This window comes from Agrilus planipennis, unplaced genomic scaffold, assembly GCF_000699045.2.
Source record: "Agrilus planipennis isolate EAB-ADULT unplaced genomic scaffold, Apla_2.0 scaffold148, whole genome shotgun sequence".
Lineage (NCBI taxonomy): Eukaryota > Metazoa > Arthropoda > Insecta > Coleoptera > Buprestidae > Agrilus > Agrilus planipennis.
The window spans coordinates 676,207-692,489 of NW_020438929.1; the positions used below are offsets into that span (position 1 = coordinate 676,207).

The 16,283-nt window shown below is 36.2% G+C and overlaps 2 protein-coding genes across 2 annotated transcripts in view; one reads left to right on the forward strand and one right to left on the reverse strand.

The window, feature by feature from the left end:
- The window catches only part of LOC108736623 (obscurin), a 66,742-nt gene that overhangs the window by 17,156 nt on the left and 33,303 nt on the right, over positions 1-16,283 (reverse strand). The window contains exons 8-26 of the mRNA XM_025974163.1: positions 15,091-15,183; positions 13,170-13,469; positions 12,441-12,594; positions 11,253-12,380; positions 9,743-10,927; positions 9,312-9,458; positions 7,505-7,750; positions 7,300-7,441; positions 7,059-7,243; positions 5,661-5,915; positions 5,425-5,602; positions 5,235-5,368; positions 4,970-5,179; positions 4,740-4,914; positions 4,402-4,683; positions 4,166-4,341; positions 3,739-4,026; positions 2,014-2,253; positions 902-1,719 (exon numbers count right to left, since the gene is read on the reverse strand). Coding sequence (XP_025829948.1) covers positions 902-1,719; positions 2,014-2,253; positions 3,739-4,026; positions 4,166-4,341; positions 4,402-4,683; positions 4,740-4,914; positions 4,970-5,179; positions 5,235-5,368; positions 5,425-5,602; positions 5,661-5,915; positions 7,059-7,243; positions 7,300-7,441; positions 7,505-7,750; positions 9,312-9,458; positions 9,743-10,927; positions 11,253-12,380; positions 12,441-12,594; positions 13,170-13,469; positions 15,091-15,183 — 6,336 coding nt within the window. The remainder of the gene's footprint in view (positions 1-901; positions 1,720-2,013; positions 2,254-3,738; positions 4,027-4,165; positions 4,342-4,401; positions 4,684-4,739; positions 4,915-4,969; positions 5,180-5,234; positions 5,369-5,424; positions 5,603-5,660; positions 5,916-7,058; positions 7,244-7,299; positions 7,442-7,504; positions 7,751-9,311; positions 9,459-9,742; positions 10,928-11,252; positions 12,381-12,440; positions 12,595-13,169; positions 13,470-15,090; positions 15,184-16,283) is intronic.
- LOC108736645 (protein GVQW3-like) lies at positions 6,152-6,508 on the forward strand. Its single transcript, XM_018469142.1, is given in 1 exon segment — positions 6,152-6,508. A coding segment is annotated over 1 exon segment (342 nt). The 3' UTR covers positions 6,494-6,508.

A 16,283-nucleotide genomic window follows, 5' to 3' on the forward strand; every position in this document is an offset into this window, starting at 1 on the left:
ATTATTTAGGTTTATAGAGATATCAAAAATAGAATTATCTATTACGTTTTTCTAACTGAAATAAAAAGATTAATAGACGATTTTTGATGATATAATGACTCTGTAGGTTTCAATTTAATTATATGTGTTATTACTATTAGGAATTTAATAATTTTGTAGTAGGTATGCGCCCCGATATACTCAATACCTTTATACTTACTGAAAATTGAAGTACTTTTATTTACTTCGTAAAATTCAATTTACTTACCTTTCAGAGCTATTAGCCTCGAAGCGTGCGTTAATGGTGAATAAGAGCGTGTCATAAAGGCCAGCATTAAAAATAAAGCATCAAATGTTAGTAACAGTATATAATTTATTAGTGAAAAGACATTTTGACAATTAGTTGTTAAGAATATAAGCACTTTTTAAGACAGTTATTTTTGGTAATGGTTGTATAAGTGAAGGGGGTTGTGAGGTGTTTAAGTGGCATAGTGATAGATGCATTAATTAAATTAATTTAAATTTTTCATTTTAGCTAGTATTTATAGACGTACAAATTGATATTTTAACTTGAATTTAAGACTGTAAAAAGGTAGTGATGATGACTAAAAACAAGATCAACATTGAGACCATTATGGTCTAATCTAATTATAATTAAATTTGTTGTTACCTATTTTCATCCTGCAAGAAAAAAAACAAAAATCGATTAAGTATTACAGCAAATAATGATTAATCAATTTTACTATTTTTTTTAAATTATATTCTCGACTTTTCTTAAAATAAATAAAAATCTGCTTTCTTTTTTTTCTGGTATCGAATTACCCTGATTTTTATTTTTATTTTTTGATAAATTTTTATGAGGTTAAAGCATATTTTGTCTTGTACATGCATATATTGTTTATTTAAATAAAATTATTTAAAAATGTGATATTAATTTAGTTGCTGTGAATGTTGTAAGTTGTGCGTGACGTGCGAGGTGTTTTACTGTTATGTATGTTTGTATGTTACCTTCAGCCTGATCACTTTTCTTTTCGATTTCTTCAACGCGGCTTCTTTGTCTTTCAGCTCTTTTTAATAAATCTTCTAACGCTTCATCTTTTTCTTCACCGTAGTCTTTCACCCCCTTCTGACTCTCTTGTCTGCCTATTTCTTTGTGGTCTAATTTCATTTCTGAATTTTTCAAATCGTCGTTTTCTTTTATTTCAGCTTCTTCTTTCGTTACAGATTTGGCCTTATCAGGTTTAGATGTTTTAACGTTTTCTTCTACAGGTGTTAAAGGTTCTTTTTGGAAGTCCTTATTTTCTACAATTTCTATGTCTTCCTTTGTTGCTAGTTTTGGTTTTTTCGGTTCGTCTTTAGATTTTGCGTCTTGGATACTAGATTTTCGTTCTGGTTTTTTGACTTCTACAATTTCTACCTCTTCTTCTTGTGGTGATACAATAGCCTTTTTGGGGGTTGGTTTTTGGGTTTCTTCTTCTTCTTGGGGTGCCTGAGGCTCTATTGTTATTGTTTTTTCTTCGGTTGTTTCCAATTTGATTCTTCTCCTAGATCTTCCGCTACTATCATCGCTTTCTTCTTCTTCCAATATGGTATGAGACCTAAGCGAGGTTTCTTCAGTTATTTCTTCTATTTGAGCACTGCGGGCTTTCTTCGGGACAATGGGAGATTCGGGTTCTTCGATAATCGGCTCGGTTTCTTTAACAGTTACTTCTTTTGCTTCTTGTTTTTGTGGTTTTGGTGCTGTTTTGGTTAACGAATATGAATGATTAATGTCGTTTTTCGTTACAACATGTGTGACAATTTTCCAGTACTGTTTTTTGACTGGGAAAATTGAATTACACAAACATTTAGCAATTAAGCGAAAATTTTAGTAATACAAGAAATTGGTAATTGCCTAAACATATAAAAATGAACATTTAAGACCGCAACGAGAAAGTGTAATAATAAAACTGTAAAGCAGAGCATAAAGCATCAAAAATCCTTTTGGATTTCTTTTTGAGCGGCTGGTTGCTTTATTTAAGCTTTTGATTATACCTTCTCCTATAGAAGCCTTTCGGGCGTCTTTTTTGGCATCCTCATTTTCTTGCGGTTCAGGTTGAACTGGTTTTTCCTGTTCTTCTTCAACAAATTGTACTTTACGCTTTTCAGGAGGTTTTTCCTCTTTTTCTTCCTCTTTCTCATCTTCGGCATTGTCAACTTCATTTTCCACCACCTCAACTTTTAGTTTCTTCGGAGGTTCTTCAGTGTCTTCTATTGCATCGCTATGAACGACTTCTGTAAAGTTTGTAGGGGTAATGATGGTAGTAATGTGATGGTGTCTTTGTTTTTGGGGAAGCACAAAAACATCGAAACCACAAGATACCAGACCAAAATACGACAAGACAAAACGAAACAAAGTATAGAAAGTCTAAGCATGGTAGTTTACACAAGTTTGTCCCATCAAAGTTTTAATCAGGTTCTCAAAAGTATGGATATTTGGTCTACAAGGTACAACAAAATTACGCAATACATATTTCTAAAAATGACGTTTACAGTTTCATTCACCAAATATTACATACTTACCTTTTTCAAACAGATGGTACACATATTTCTTTAAAAACTATAATGATAAATACTGACTTTAACAAACAATTACGTTGTTTGGGAAACTCTAAAACTAATCGATTAGATGTTTCAATATGTGGTCATCGGTAATTGAGAACTTTAATTAATCGGTATACAAGGTGTTTCTAAAATAAGTAGCAAGCTTGTAGGATTTGATAGGGCTATATAAAGCAAGAAAATTACGTAAATGTTTAGTGATCTGAAAGCCCACCGTTTTCGAGAAAGTCAGTCCGGCCCTGGAAGGGTCACGCAAGGAAATACGACATCGCAACGCCGCATTCAATCGGCTGCAGCATCTGTGTTGTACGAGTATTTCTTTTGTATTTCGTGTTCTTAATACCATGTCGAGATGTACTTTAAATAGTACTGCATACTATCAGCGATTAACAAAGTAGTTATTAAATGAATTGTTATTGCAATGTCATAGTTTACATTTTCCATCGATGTAGTTCTTTAACTGTTATCGTAATTTCTCTATACGTATTCACGTCCAGGGCCGGCGTGAAATTACAATTTCGTTTGGGTTTCTTGCAATTGTTTTTGTCCCATAACCACGCTGATTAACTCACCATGCGATTCCCTATTGCATCTAGTTAACATCCTTCAAGACTTACTACTTATTTCAGAAATATCCTGTATACCTACCCTCCAATTCATGAAAACCTGAAAGCTTTCACGATCGAGATTATTGAGTTTAAGTTTATCAATATTTCGGTTTGATGGTCATGGTCCAAGATTGACTTTTCTCCAACAGTGATTTCGCAGATGGAGCAGTCTATCCAATATTTTGACAGTTTCCTTGGTTTGTGTATCCACAAGGAATGTGACTAAACTAATTCAGCCCTAGTACAACTGCATCGCAGCATTCCACGCCCTTGAGGATACTAACCAAAAACAAACCTCAGGAAGAATCTTTGGATAAACGACTCCATCCGCAAATTATCGGAAGAAGAAGAGCCAGTGCTGGACCACGAACCATCTTCATCCTACAACTGGTTACCTATTTAAATGTCACATTAAATCGGATAAGTTTTGAAATTTTTCAAATTATCAAATGGTAGATGGACTTCTTCGAGGTAATAATAGTCTGCTTAAATATACGTTACAATAAACTCTTGTGGTTGTTTTCATTAACGGTTTTGATGGTCAACTTACTGTGTACTGTGACGTTGCTCTTGCAACTAATTGTTCCAAGTGCGTTGGTAACAATGACTTCGTACTCTCCCTGTTCTTCGTATTTTATTAAATTCACTGCTAAATTGTAGGTTTCGTAGCGATGAGTGTCTCTGGTAATTTTTATGCGAGCATCTGCAGAAACTTCTTTGCCATTACGTAACCATTTCACTTGCGGTTCCGGACATGCGTCCACCTCCACTTGTAACGTAAGGGTTGATCCTTCGTTTACGACTGTATCCTTTAGTTTTTTAATGAAACGTGGAGCACCTTAGATACAAAATAAAGATTGATTAGATATTGAAACGTTTCAAATTCTAATGAATTATAAGGATTGATTTGAAGACCTCATTAATTCAACATTATAGGTTAATGATATAGCATACAAAATAAAATAATATTATCGTACAATTAACAGTCAATTTGGCACTGGTTTCCGTTTCCCCTAGTTCATTGGACACCTTGACCTTATATCGTCCTGAAAGGTCGCTTGAAACTTCTTTTATTACGAGTTTGGTACCGTCATTAGACTCGATTCTTGTAAACTCTGACCTCGATTCACTTATTTCCATCTCATCCAGATACCTAAGCAAACGACAGATGATAGATCGTCAAGTATTTTTACTCTCAAAAAGTTTCTTTTACCATTTAACTGTTGGTTTTGGGAAGGCGTCAACTTTGACGTCCAAAGTAACATTCTTTTCATGTTCTGTTACGGTCATGTCTTCTAGGGGTGTCAGAATTCTGGGGGCGCGTTTCACGTCGACAGAACATATATCGTCGACTGTTCCATGGATGTTTTTGGCTTTGACTTTGTACCGAGCGGAATCTGTTGTAACTGCTCCACTAATCTTTAGTAGATACAAATCGCCGTCTTTTTCGATCAAGTATCGATCGCTGGTTTTGATTTCTTCGTCACCTTTAAACCTATTGATGCACGGATTAATCTTAAATAGTTGACAGGTAGCTATTGGAAGACTTACCAAACAACTTCTGGTTCTGGTTTCGATTGTATCTGAACTGCCAGTTTTATGTCTTCTTTCTGATACACTTGTTGGTCTTCTAATTTTTTGATGATTTTGGGTTTAGTATAAATGTCAAGATTCCAAAACTGCGACACTTGAGATACTTCATTTGAGGCCACAATAGAGTAGGATCCTAAACATGAATTTGTATGTACCTTTTGTCTCATTAACATAATTGTCTACATTACCTGAGTCTTTAAGATCAGTTTTTTTAATAATGAGTGTGTGCTTTTCCCCTTCTTCAGCGAACTGTATGCGATCGTTTTCTTTCAACAACTGACCATCTTTGTAGAAATGGACTTCTGGCTTTGGAAGACCCTGGACAATTACTGGAATTTTCAATGTTAAATCAGCGGATTCCGTTACATCTTCCATTTTTGTTTTGATTTTTGGCGCAGCTGTAATGGAATAATTTAAAAATAAACACAATCATTGCTCCAAACTGAATAATACCTTTAACGTTTAATGTCACATCTGCACTATCGTCTCCCAATTCATTTTTGGCCGACACTTGGTATGTTCCCGCGTCTGATGCTTCAACATTCTTGATTACTAATGACATCGACTCCTCATCCTCGTATAAAAATCTAAAAGTTGTGTATGATTAGCGTTCACCAAGTGCAACAAATGAACAATTATTTACTTGTATTTGCCACCAGGTTCTACAGGTTTCCCATCGTGGGTCCACTTCACTTGAGGTTTCGGATAACCTTTTACTTGAACTTCTAACATTGTTGATTCACCTGCAGTAGCTATTGCTTCCCGTTTTTCGAAGACAAGCTTAGGCTTTTCGGGCTCTCGGAAAAGTTGATTTACAACACCTGTACGTAGTAATGTTATCATTAGCAGATTTATTATTGAGTATTTACAAATTAGTACCATGCACGGTGAGTTCTGCACTGCAGCTTATGTGCCCACTAGAAGTCTGGGCTACGCAAGTATACAGTCCTGCATCTTCGGGTTTGACGTGCTGGAAGATTAAAGCTAAAGAGTCTTCGTCTTCGCCGAGAAGAACTTTGAAACGTTCTTCAGGTTCAAAAGGCACACCATCTTTTTTCCAATGGAATGTAGGCTTCTGTCCAGGTGGTAATAACTCATTATCGTCTTGCCATTCATTGAAAATATCTTTAGAATCTATTAACAAAGAAAATAATGTCTAAAATTCGGTTTTACGTGTAGTACGAGATCTGCTCAAAAAGTATCGCGAATTTTGAATTTTCGCAGTCATCTTGAATCTTCGGTTAATTTTTGATAGTTGCTTTGCTTGCACGTGTTTTGGCTCGTCTTCGATTTTTGCCCAAAAAATGCATCAAAGAATCTGTATCAAATTTTGTGTGAAAAGCAAAATTAAGTGTGCGGACGCATTCCGAATGTTGACTGTGGCATATGGTGAAGCTATCTTGGTCCGAAGCAACGTTTAGCGGTGGTACAAAATGTTTTCAGTGGGCCGGGAAGATGTGAACGACCAAGAGAGTGCCGGATACCCGAGCACGTCAACAACAGACGAAAACATTGATGAAGTGAAGAAAATAGTATTGGCCAATCATCGAATCACCGTTAGAGAAGTTACTGAGGACCTAAACATATCGATCGGCTCCTGCCATTCGATTTTTAGCAATGATTTGAGCATGAGACGGGTCATCGCGAAATTCGTATCAAAACTACTCAATTTCGACCAAAAACAGCAAAGGCAACAACGTTGTCGTCCGTGACGACTGGTGACGAATCATGGGTTTATGGTTATGATGTGGAAAGCAAAGCTCAATTATCCCAATGAAAGCTGCCGCACGAGCCAAGACGGAAAAAAGCACGTCAAGTTAGGTCGAATGGGAAGGTTTTGCTTACAGTCTTCTTCGATTGCAGGAGTGTGGTGCATCATGAGTTTTTGCCACAGAATAGAACGGTCAATAAGGACTATAACCTGCAAGTTATGCACAATTTGCGCGAAGCAATTCACCAGAAACGCCTGGATTTGTGGAAGTACAAAAATTGGCTTTTGCACCATGACACCCCCCCCGCGTTTGACCAAAAACAACACACTAATAATGCCGCAGTCACCATATTCTCCAGATCTAGCCCCCTGTGAGTTTTTCTGTACCCGAAATTGAAGAGGCTCATGGAAGGACGACGCTACGGTTCAATTGAGGAGATTAAGATCTAAGGAAGAGCTGAACAAGATCACGAAAAATAATTTTTTGAAGTGCTTCAGAGATCGGAAGAAACGGTGACACAAAATTCGCAAAACTTTTTGTACAGACCTTGTATAACATCTCTTACCGACTACGGTTACTTTGGCTTCCGAAGATACTTCTCCGTATTTATTGCTGGCCACACATTTGTAAATTCCCGCATCGTTATGCTTCACATCGGGAATGACCAATTCATAAAATCCTTTCTCAGCATGTTCTTTGATAATATGGAAGCGATCGCTTGAGTCTTTCAGTAGAACATCGTCTTTGAAACTGTTTAAAAAAAGTTTTTAACCAGTGAATCTTTGTTAATTAACTCACTAACTTACAATAGGACGGAAGGACTTGGGTTTCCTTTGACTTTAACCATAAAACGTAAATAAGTGTCTTCAAGGAGCTCCGTGTCTTTTAGTTGGACGACAAAGTAAGGCTTGTCTGTTTCTGCTTTCCATTTTCTTTCACCTTCAGTCACTGAATACGTGATTTGTTAAGATTAATGTTTTGTTTATTGTTTTCTAAATGTTCTAGACTTACATTCGTGGACTGTAAGTGGTGCTGAACACGTGGATTTTCCAGATGAATTTCTTGCTATGGCTGTGTATAATCCGGCATCATTTGATTCGGCCCTTTCGATGCTTAGACTGAATACCTTTCCTTCACTCGTTTTGCTTGTTTTGTAGCGTCTGCTTTGGTCCCCATTTAGCGGTTTATTGTCCTTAATCCACTGAAAACTATCAGGAGCGGTCTCCAATTCCACCTCGAATACGGCGGTTTCTCCAGCTAGAATAGAATTTGTTTAAAATTAAGTAGCTATTTGGTGAAGTTGATCAGTCAGTTATAATTAAAAAAAGAAAGTAGCTAAGATTATCGATAGGTATAGTTATTCAATGAGGAAAAGAAATTCGTATAAACTCTATCTGTTTAATGCATAAATGGAAGTATACTTTGAAAAACCTCAAATTCTAGGGATTTATTAGAAGATCAAAGAACAGTACAATTAAACCTCTACCAAAAGCACATATGCAGTTTTAAGACTATAGTAATGATGAGAAAATACAAAACATAGACAAGACTCAAATAGTCTTAGTTCTGCTTTCGACAGTACGTCTTAGTCTTAATTTTATTCGTACGAGATCAGTTCTTGTTTTTGCAAGATTTCTGTAACAGTTTAGAAAAATTAAAATTATACAAGTATATTTGCTCGTTCGTTACTGCAATTTCAAATCTACCCCTACTATTGCTAAATTTTGGCATCTTTGGTTATCGTTATCCTTCAAGGAGAAAATCGCAAAAAGTACACAAAATTGCTTTCTCTTTTGCTATTAATCGATCAATTAGTTAATTTTAGGATATCCTATAAACTATCAGGGGTCAGGACTGTTTGATTTTAGAACTTCTTACGCCAAAAATTTTCCATTTTAAACGAACCCTGGGTCGTACTGTGGAGTTATGAATTTTTAATCAAGGTCATGCTCATGAACTCGTTAATTTTAAATTGGCTGCCTATGACTTAGAAAATTGCAGGTATTTTCATAAATTTTTTCCATAGGTCATCTTTGCGCGAATGTCATGGTTGCAGTTGCATTTGGTGCTGACAAAAAATTCAAAATTTCCAAAAATTTTGAAATTTATTTTCCTATTCACGAAGGTACGGGTTAACTATTGGTAAAAGAATTTTTGCCCTGCCTTGTAATAGTTCGTCAGGTAAGGACCCTTAAACGCTTAATCCTAGATTTCAGTTTTAAGACGACGCGACGCCAGAATATTCGACGACGATAATTCTGAAACGTAAGAAAGCGAATCCATCGAAATCGGGTCCTTAAATCCAAAATAATCGGCGATATTGTGTCCTTAGCAAGCAAAGGTCTACCGTAACCCTGTATATCTCATAATAAAGTTAAGAACCTACACGTTAAATACATTTTAAAGATGATAAATATAAGTAGATGAGTTATTAAACAATCTTCAAAGTATAATTATGTTGTATAAAAGAATTGTTGCAATAAAAAGGCCAGATTTCTAATAATAACGCAATATAATAAGTTTTAAGCTAGTTTTGCGAGAATCTTAGTCTTGGGTTTCATCTTGTTCAATTAGTCCTGACCTTGGCCTTGCGAAATGTGCAAGACCAAGAGAAGACATCAGTAATAGTCTAAATCATGGCAAAACTTAAAATATGTATTTTTTAAAGCTGTTTGCTTTAGATCGATTGTATTGAATGAAATATAATTTATTAAAATTCATTGCACATTCGAAGGTATAGTTTTTCACACAGTGATTTTCGGAGCCGTTGAACATTTAATTAGTTGCAAAGGTAAAATCTATTGCATAGTGTACTTACGTTCTACATTCGTTCCCTGTAATGTTCTTATAAAGTGAGGTCTTCCACCTTTGGATGAAAAACTGGCGTCTTTTGTAAGTTTGAATTGTGTTGAAACGGAATCTGTGCTACCAACCTTTTCCACTCCATTAACTACTGTTGAAGACTCTATTTGAAAACAAACAGTTAGATTACTGTTAGATAATTACATGTTTCACTGAAAAAAAAATCGAAAATATGCGCTTTGGAATATAGAAGGGCCTGGAACCCGGTTTGGATTCAGTATCCGGTTTGGATCCTGCCAGTCGGGTACCGGATAGTGACACCGGGTACTCGCCAGTGCCAGATAATTCTACCTAACAAAATCATTATCCGCCTCACCTGTACTTTTCGGTCTAATAATATAATAAAAGAATAAAAAAAATAAATCAAATCCAAAAAAATCACTGTACCTTTCTTGCTGTAACTTAGTTCTTTTTCCTGCGATCTCTTCGTATTTTCGGTCATAATCTTTTCACATTGACCTATCAGAGCTTCATTGTCGTAGTGTGCTTCAGTACGTCTTGCACTGCTTCTCGAACCGGTCTCCAAATAGTTTTCACTTTCTTTTGATTCTTTTTTGGAACTGTATTCTTTTTCTGCAGATTGTTCGTATTCGCTGGTGGTGTGTTTTCTATACTTGTAGGATATTTCTTCCTCTTTGTTTTCAGAAGGTTCTCGAATACGTTTGTTTTCTTGTTCGCTTGAAATACTATACTGACCGTGTTCTGAACTCTTTTCCTCGATTGATCCTCTAACAGACGGAGGCGCATATTTTTTTCGCATTTCTGCCTCAATTCTTGCTGTTTCTTCGTCGTCATCATCGGCTGTTACCGTTGTTTTCTTGGATTCGCGTTTCTCGTACGTTAAACGTGAATATTTCGATGGCACGCTATCGCTGTCATCGTCCAATGATGATTTTTTGCGAGAGTATTTGCTAAGGATGTTTTTCACATCGTCGTCGTTATCATCGCCGCTGACGGTTGTTACCGATCTTCTGGAATACTTTGACGTTATCTCTGTACCATCGTCGTTTCCTGTGGTGGACCTTTTTAAGTATTTAGAAATTGTCGACGAGGTGTTTTCTTCGTCGCCCAAGCCAGCGGATCTTCTGGTATATTTAGAAGTAGTAAGCGAGCTTTCGTCACCGGTCGGTAAGGTTCTCTTTGTGTATCTACCCAGATCCGATGAATCTGTCGAGGTGAGGGATTTTCTTGTATAATCGCCTTCTCCCGTGTCTGTGAGGTACTTTTTTGCGTAACTGGAACTGGATAAATCGTCTCCTTTCCCTGATTCTAAAGCGTATTTTCTACTCAACGACGTCGAGGTAAGAAGTCCTTCACCTCCTGAATCGGGTGTGAATCTTCTGGAATAGCCGGTTGCAGATAACTCCCCATATTTTGATCCGGCATCGTCTTTCTCTGATAATATGGATTTCCTTGTATAACTAGACCCTAACGCTCCAGAATCGTCATATTTTGACCCATATCTGGAAGGTAGAGCGGAATCTGTGCTATATCGAGAAGATGGTGAATAATCATCGCTACCATATGACGATTGACTGGTGATCCTTCTGCTGTACGGCGATTCGTAACTGTCTATAGATAAAGAGGTTTGTTTCAATGATTTTCAATATATTTTAAGCAGCAGTTGAGCATATCAGTTTAAGTTGAAGCTTCGTCGACGCATCATTAATTTCTTCTTTTGTTGCAATGTTATTTAGAAGGCTGAAGAGTTTTGCGTAGCTGATGTTAAAGTTGCAGATCGAACGAAGTGTAATACTTACTATCACGTCTTCTGTGCAGCGCAAAGCCAAAGAAAGATAAGAAAACTTTTTGAAAACAAGCAGAAATGTTAGTGAAACTTCAAAGCCTGTTAAAGTTAATCAATTCAAACGATATCGGTAGAATGATGATCTTTTACCTGGTTTGGAAGACAGTGATGTATATTTACGACTCATTTCTTCAGTGACAACTAAGTCGACAGTAACACTAACGTTTCCGGTCTGTGCGGTGACCACCGTTTCATCAATCAAACCAAATGGATCCGGTTTGACCCCAACAGGAACTGGAGCTTCAATGGGAAGACGTCTCTCCAATGGAGTGAGATTATCCACAGAGGAGTCCTCAGATGGAAATTCAAGTTTCTTGGCTTTGAGGGCTGTTACAACCCTTACTGGAGATCTGTCTGCTTCCCTTGACTTTTCAGTGGGATTTGGGTTCGGATTTGGATTTCTACCTGGATTCGCAGGAGGGGTAGGATTATCGATTGGTTTAGGGTTGATAGGTGTTGGATTCGGATTAGGATTTGTTGCCGATTTAGGATTACCAATTGGTTTGGGATTACTGGAAGGTTCTACACTGTCCTGTTTATTAGGATTTACAGTTACTTTGGTATTTGATGATGGTTTTGGATTGTCAGGCTTTTTTGTAGGATTTTGTACTTGCTTTGGCTGCTCTGGTACTTTAGGATTGTCTGGTAATTGGGATGGGTTTAATGTTTCAACAGTTTTTGCTTGTGCCTCAAGAGTTTCAACTTTTTTGACTTCAGCGACTTCCTTTTTCGGAGTTACTTGCACTTGCTCAGGTTTCGGTTGATATTTTAAACTTAACTCGATAGAAGATCTTTTGGTTTCAGTTAGTTTTGGTATCTCTTTAGGTTTCTGAGCTTCTTCTGGTGTTACTTCTTCTTTAGGTGTTACTAATTTCTTAGAGATTTCTTCTTGTTGTTTGACCGCTTGGGGTTCTGAGTTTATTGGTTTGGTAAGAGTTTCCTCTGTTTTCTGTAATTCCTTGTGACTTGTTTCTTCTGTAACAATCTCCTTTTTGACGTTTTCTTCAGCGTTTGTTTTGGAAACAAACGATTTGACGTCACTTTTCTTTTCTACTATTTGTTGACGTTGTTCAACTGAAACAGTTGCAGTTGCTTCTTCTAACCTCGGTTTTTTCGGTGGCGCTGATGAAGTATCTTGATCGACAGTTTGAGATAAAGCTTCACTTATCGACGACCTCGATTCCTGAACAATTTGCAATTCTTCAGTTGCTTGTTCCTCTGAATGTTGAAAGATAATCTTTTAGTTTTTCACTAGTTGTGATTTACAGTTTTATTTACCTACGTCAGTTGCAAATTCCCTTATTTCGGACAACCAAACGTATTTGATGTCTTCACGGTGAGCTTTCAATGTCAGAGAGTGCCCACCAACTTTGTCTATGAGTTCAAACGAATATGAATCTTCTGGGTGATCCTTTACTTCAACTTGTGGTAACTGCAATAGGTACATTAAAATCGTCACTAACTTCAAATACCATCAACCACACTATTGGTTCTTAAATTTAACTGGGAAATGAGAATTATAAGAATTAATGGATGTAAGTTCTAACATTATTAAAATGGTAGAATGAAGATTCGGGCTATACGGCCGTGGTCTAAGTGAACTATTCTGTCCAGACGTTTCGTCAGCTACTGCGGCTGACATCCTCAGTGTTACAGTCACTTTCGAGACTTCGAGATATAATCGACGTTCACGTTGTCCACGCAGCACTACCACTGAGGATGTCAGCCGCAGTAGCTGACGAAACGTCTAGACAGAATAGTTCACTTAGACCACGGCCCTATAGCCCGAATCTTCATTCTACTATGAATTCCGGCCGTAAAAGCCTTTGTTCTTATAATATAAAAATGATTTTAGAAAGTTATTTTGGATTTCAAGGCTGTAAACTTCGAGATACTTAGTCTTAGAAGTCAGTTTCTCCAAGGTAACTGTCTGGAATTCCAAAAAAAATCACTAAAAGTTTTTGGGGATGCTTGGAAAGTCTAAGTACTATAAATTTAGAGTATTACCCTTATAATATCTTTCAGCTGGAAGACAGATCTATCTTCTGATACTCTTCTAACTTTAGTAACCAGAATGCGTGCTTTGAATAGAAAGAGATATCTTTCTTTGACAACGTCTCCAAATGTGACAGAGTACCAATCGTGCAAAAGAAGACGTCCAAGCTTGTGAATACTTCCACGGTATCCTTCTATACTTGAAATAAACTTATCGTCTTGTGCCCTGTGGGGAATGTTGAGCATCAACTCCAAAGCTTTCTGGAGATTGGTGCTGTCTTCGCCTAGACACTCACTATACCTTACCAACTCCTTAAAAAAAAGTTTGATTTAATCTTGGTTTATGCATGAAGGACAGATTTCGATTAGAGGTTAATGCTACTTATAATTATTTTATTCCTCAAATTTAATTTGGGGCTGGATTTTTTTGTCAGTGTCAGACAAGTTTCTGTTTTTTATAGCTGAAAGTTTCATTGGCACCTTTAGATTAATGTTGTTTGTTTTTCAGGATAAGCGTTGCGAAATTATATAATATATCGACAATATTCTGATGCCAGAAAGTTTTGGCAATCAATTTTTGCAGTCGAACTGTTTACCTCAGAATTTTACGGTATTTTGAAATTAACATGAATCTATAATCTAATAGATCCGGACGTTTAAAACTAAAATATATGAAATATTTTATATAAATGATCCTTCTNTTTTTACACAAAACGTTAACAGTCAACTTTGCGACCTCGTCTGCGTGAGACAATGACTAATTATTTATAATAAATACGAGAATTAATATATAGAATATAGATGAATAATTTATAATCCACAATTTGAGTGAAAAATGTTTATTTAGTGTTTAAAGGGCAAATTAAATTATACTAAATTCGGCAACAATCTCAAAAAAATTTTTTCGTATCCTCTATGCATTGTTCATTACTATTTTACGCCTTAACTACTTAACCAATCATTTTGAAATTTTGTACACCCATTGTCAGAGATACAGTAAAGGACATAGAGCACCTTTTATCCAGAAAAAAATTAGTTTTATCTGGTCGTCGCATATCTTTGACACGTATTTAGGACATCAAAGCGAGCGAAGCCGCGAGTAAAATCTAGTATTTCTATAAATAGACAAACAAACATAACTGGATTAATTCAATTTTGGTATATTAATGTGAAAATTCATTTTCCAATTTTTATCCACTACTAATGAGGGAAAACTTTGTGTTGCTGTCGTCGGGAATCGAACCCGGGAGTTTGTAGTGGATAAAAATTCGATAATTAATTTTCTCATTAATATTTCATAATAACCACTATTAAAAAATGTCAAAATAAATTTTAGTATTCTTTTTGTATTTATACGAAATAATTTAAATTCGATAATTGTAACCACTCTGTATATCCCAGTATGTACAGGCAAATGACGTCCAACAATATAGGTCAACATTTTGTAATTCCTCGAGCGATAGATCGATGGCTATATTTACCATAGGTCCAAGACCGATAAGCGTTTGGATGTTTCTAATTGCTTGGCTTTAATCACTATGTCATTTTGTTAGTTTATGATACAAGTGCATGCCAAATACCGGCTCTGGTAGCTTGAAGAAACCGTATGGTTTCATTTAAAGAGTCGACAACTTGTTTATCCTTTCATATTTATTTGAGTAGGTATACAAGTTTCTGGTTTTTGATCTGTTGAATCTGTTCTCATCAGCACGTCATAGACAATTCTGATAGAACGCAAACCAATTACTTGCTGTCCTGTTAAGTACAGTTTGACAAGTCGGTATCCTTAATCGAAAAGGACCTTGTCAAACATAAATAAATTGTAATTAATTCATCGCTCCGGACGTAGTTATCCATTCAAGATCATGATTTGTTTTTCGTATAAGCTTTCTGGACACTTATGGGTATACCTTAATGTAGATAGTAGACGTACCTTTAAGAGAAGTTGGTAGTCGTTAATGCGTTGAATCGGAAGCTTCAAATGTTCGGAAAGAGTTTTGTCGTCACCGAGTCGTTGTGACACTTCCTAGAAGAAGAAATTAGTTTATTTATAATAGTGATAGTCATATGTTTATTAAATAAGAGGGTTGAGTAGATAATTTTTGTGTTTCTCTCTATTAAAGTCCTAAAATTTCTAAAAGGGTGCAGGTAGGGAGCAAATCTGTATATATAAAAGAAAGTCGTGTTAGTTAGACTATTTATAACTCAAGAACGGCTGAACCGATTTGGCTGAAAATTGGTGGGGAGATAGCTTAGAAGCAGGAGACGGACATAGGATACTTTTTAGCCCGTTCCCATAGGGGGATTTTTAAAAATCAACCCTTAAGGATGAAATGTTCTTGCTACGTTTGTATTTGAAATCTAAGATGACGACATTACATAAAATTAAAATGTTGTAAGGGTGAATTGGGAGTTAAAAGGTTTTATGGAGAAACAATATTAATTTCTGCGAGCGAAGCCGCGGGGAAAAGCTAGTAAAGAAATAAATTACAACTGCATATGTGTCTGTGCAAACAGTTTTCGAAAAATAATTGTATGTCAACGGAAATTTCACAATCTTTATTGGATTACTTTAATCGAGCTTTTCTACTTTCAAAAGCAACTTCTAGTATTGGGTGAATAATTAAAAATTAAATAGATTATTTGTCACAAAGAAGTAACTATCAACGTTAATTAATACGATAGATTCGTATTTTTAATTGGGAAATTGCCTTGGCGCCTCCGCCATTTATAAATTCTATTTATAAACCGAAAATTATCATATTTAGATATATAGCAAATGTTCTGTAAGCGAGCATTTATTCGTTGGCATGAATCCAGCGAGAACCAAGTCATTAATTTCTTCCCCAGATTATCTGGCTAATGTTTAAACTGTTAGTAACTACTTACGAGGGTGGATTGATAAGTTTCCGGCCTAACCAAGAGATGACGCCACTAGGCCTACCTTGAGGTGACATTCTATAGTACCATCCTTGGATAGCTTGTAGCTATAGTTTCAGCCCGATCTCCTTGCTAGTGTAGGTTTGACAGCACGCTGAACAAGACGCCTCTGTGGTTTTCGTAAAAATGGAAAAGCAGGAAAATCGTGCTGTCATCAAATACTTTTATTTGAAGGGGTTAACGCCG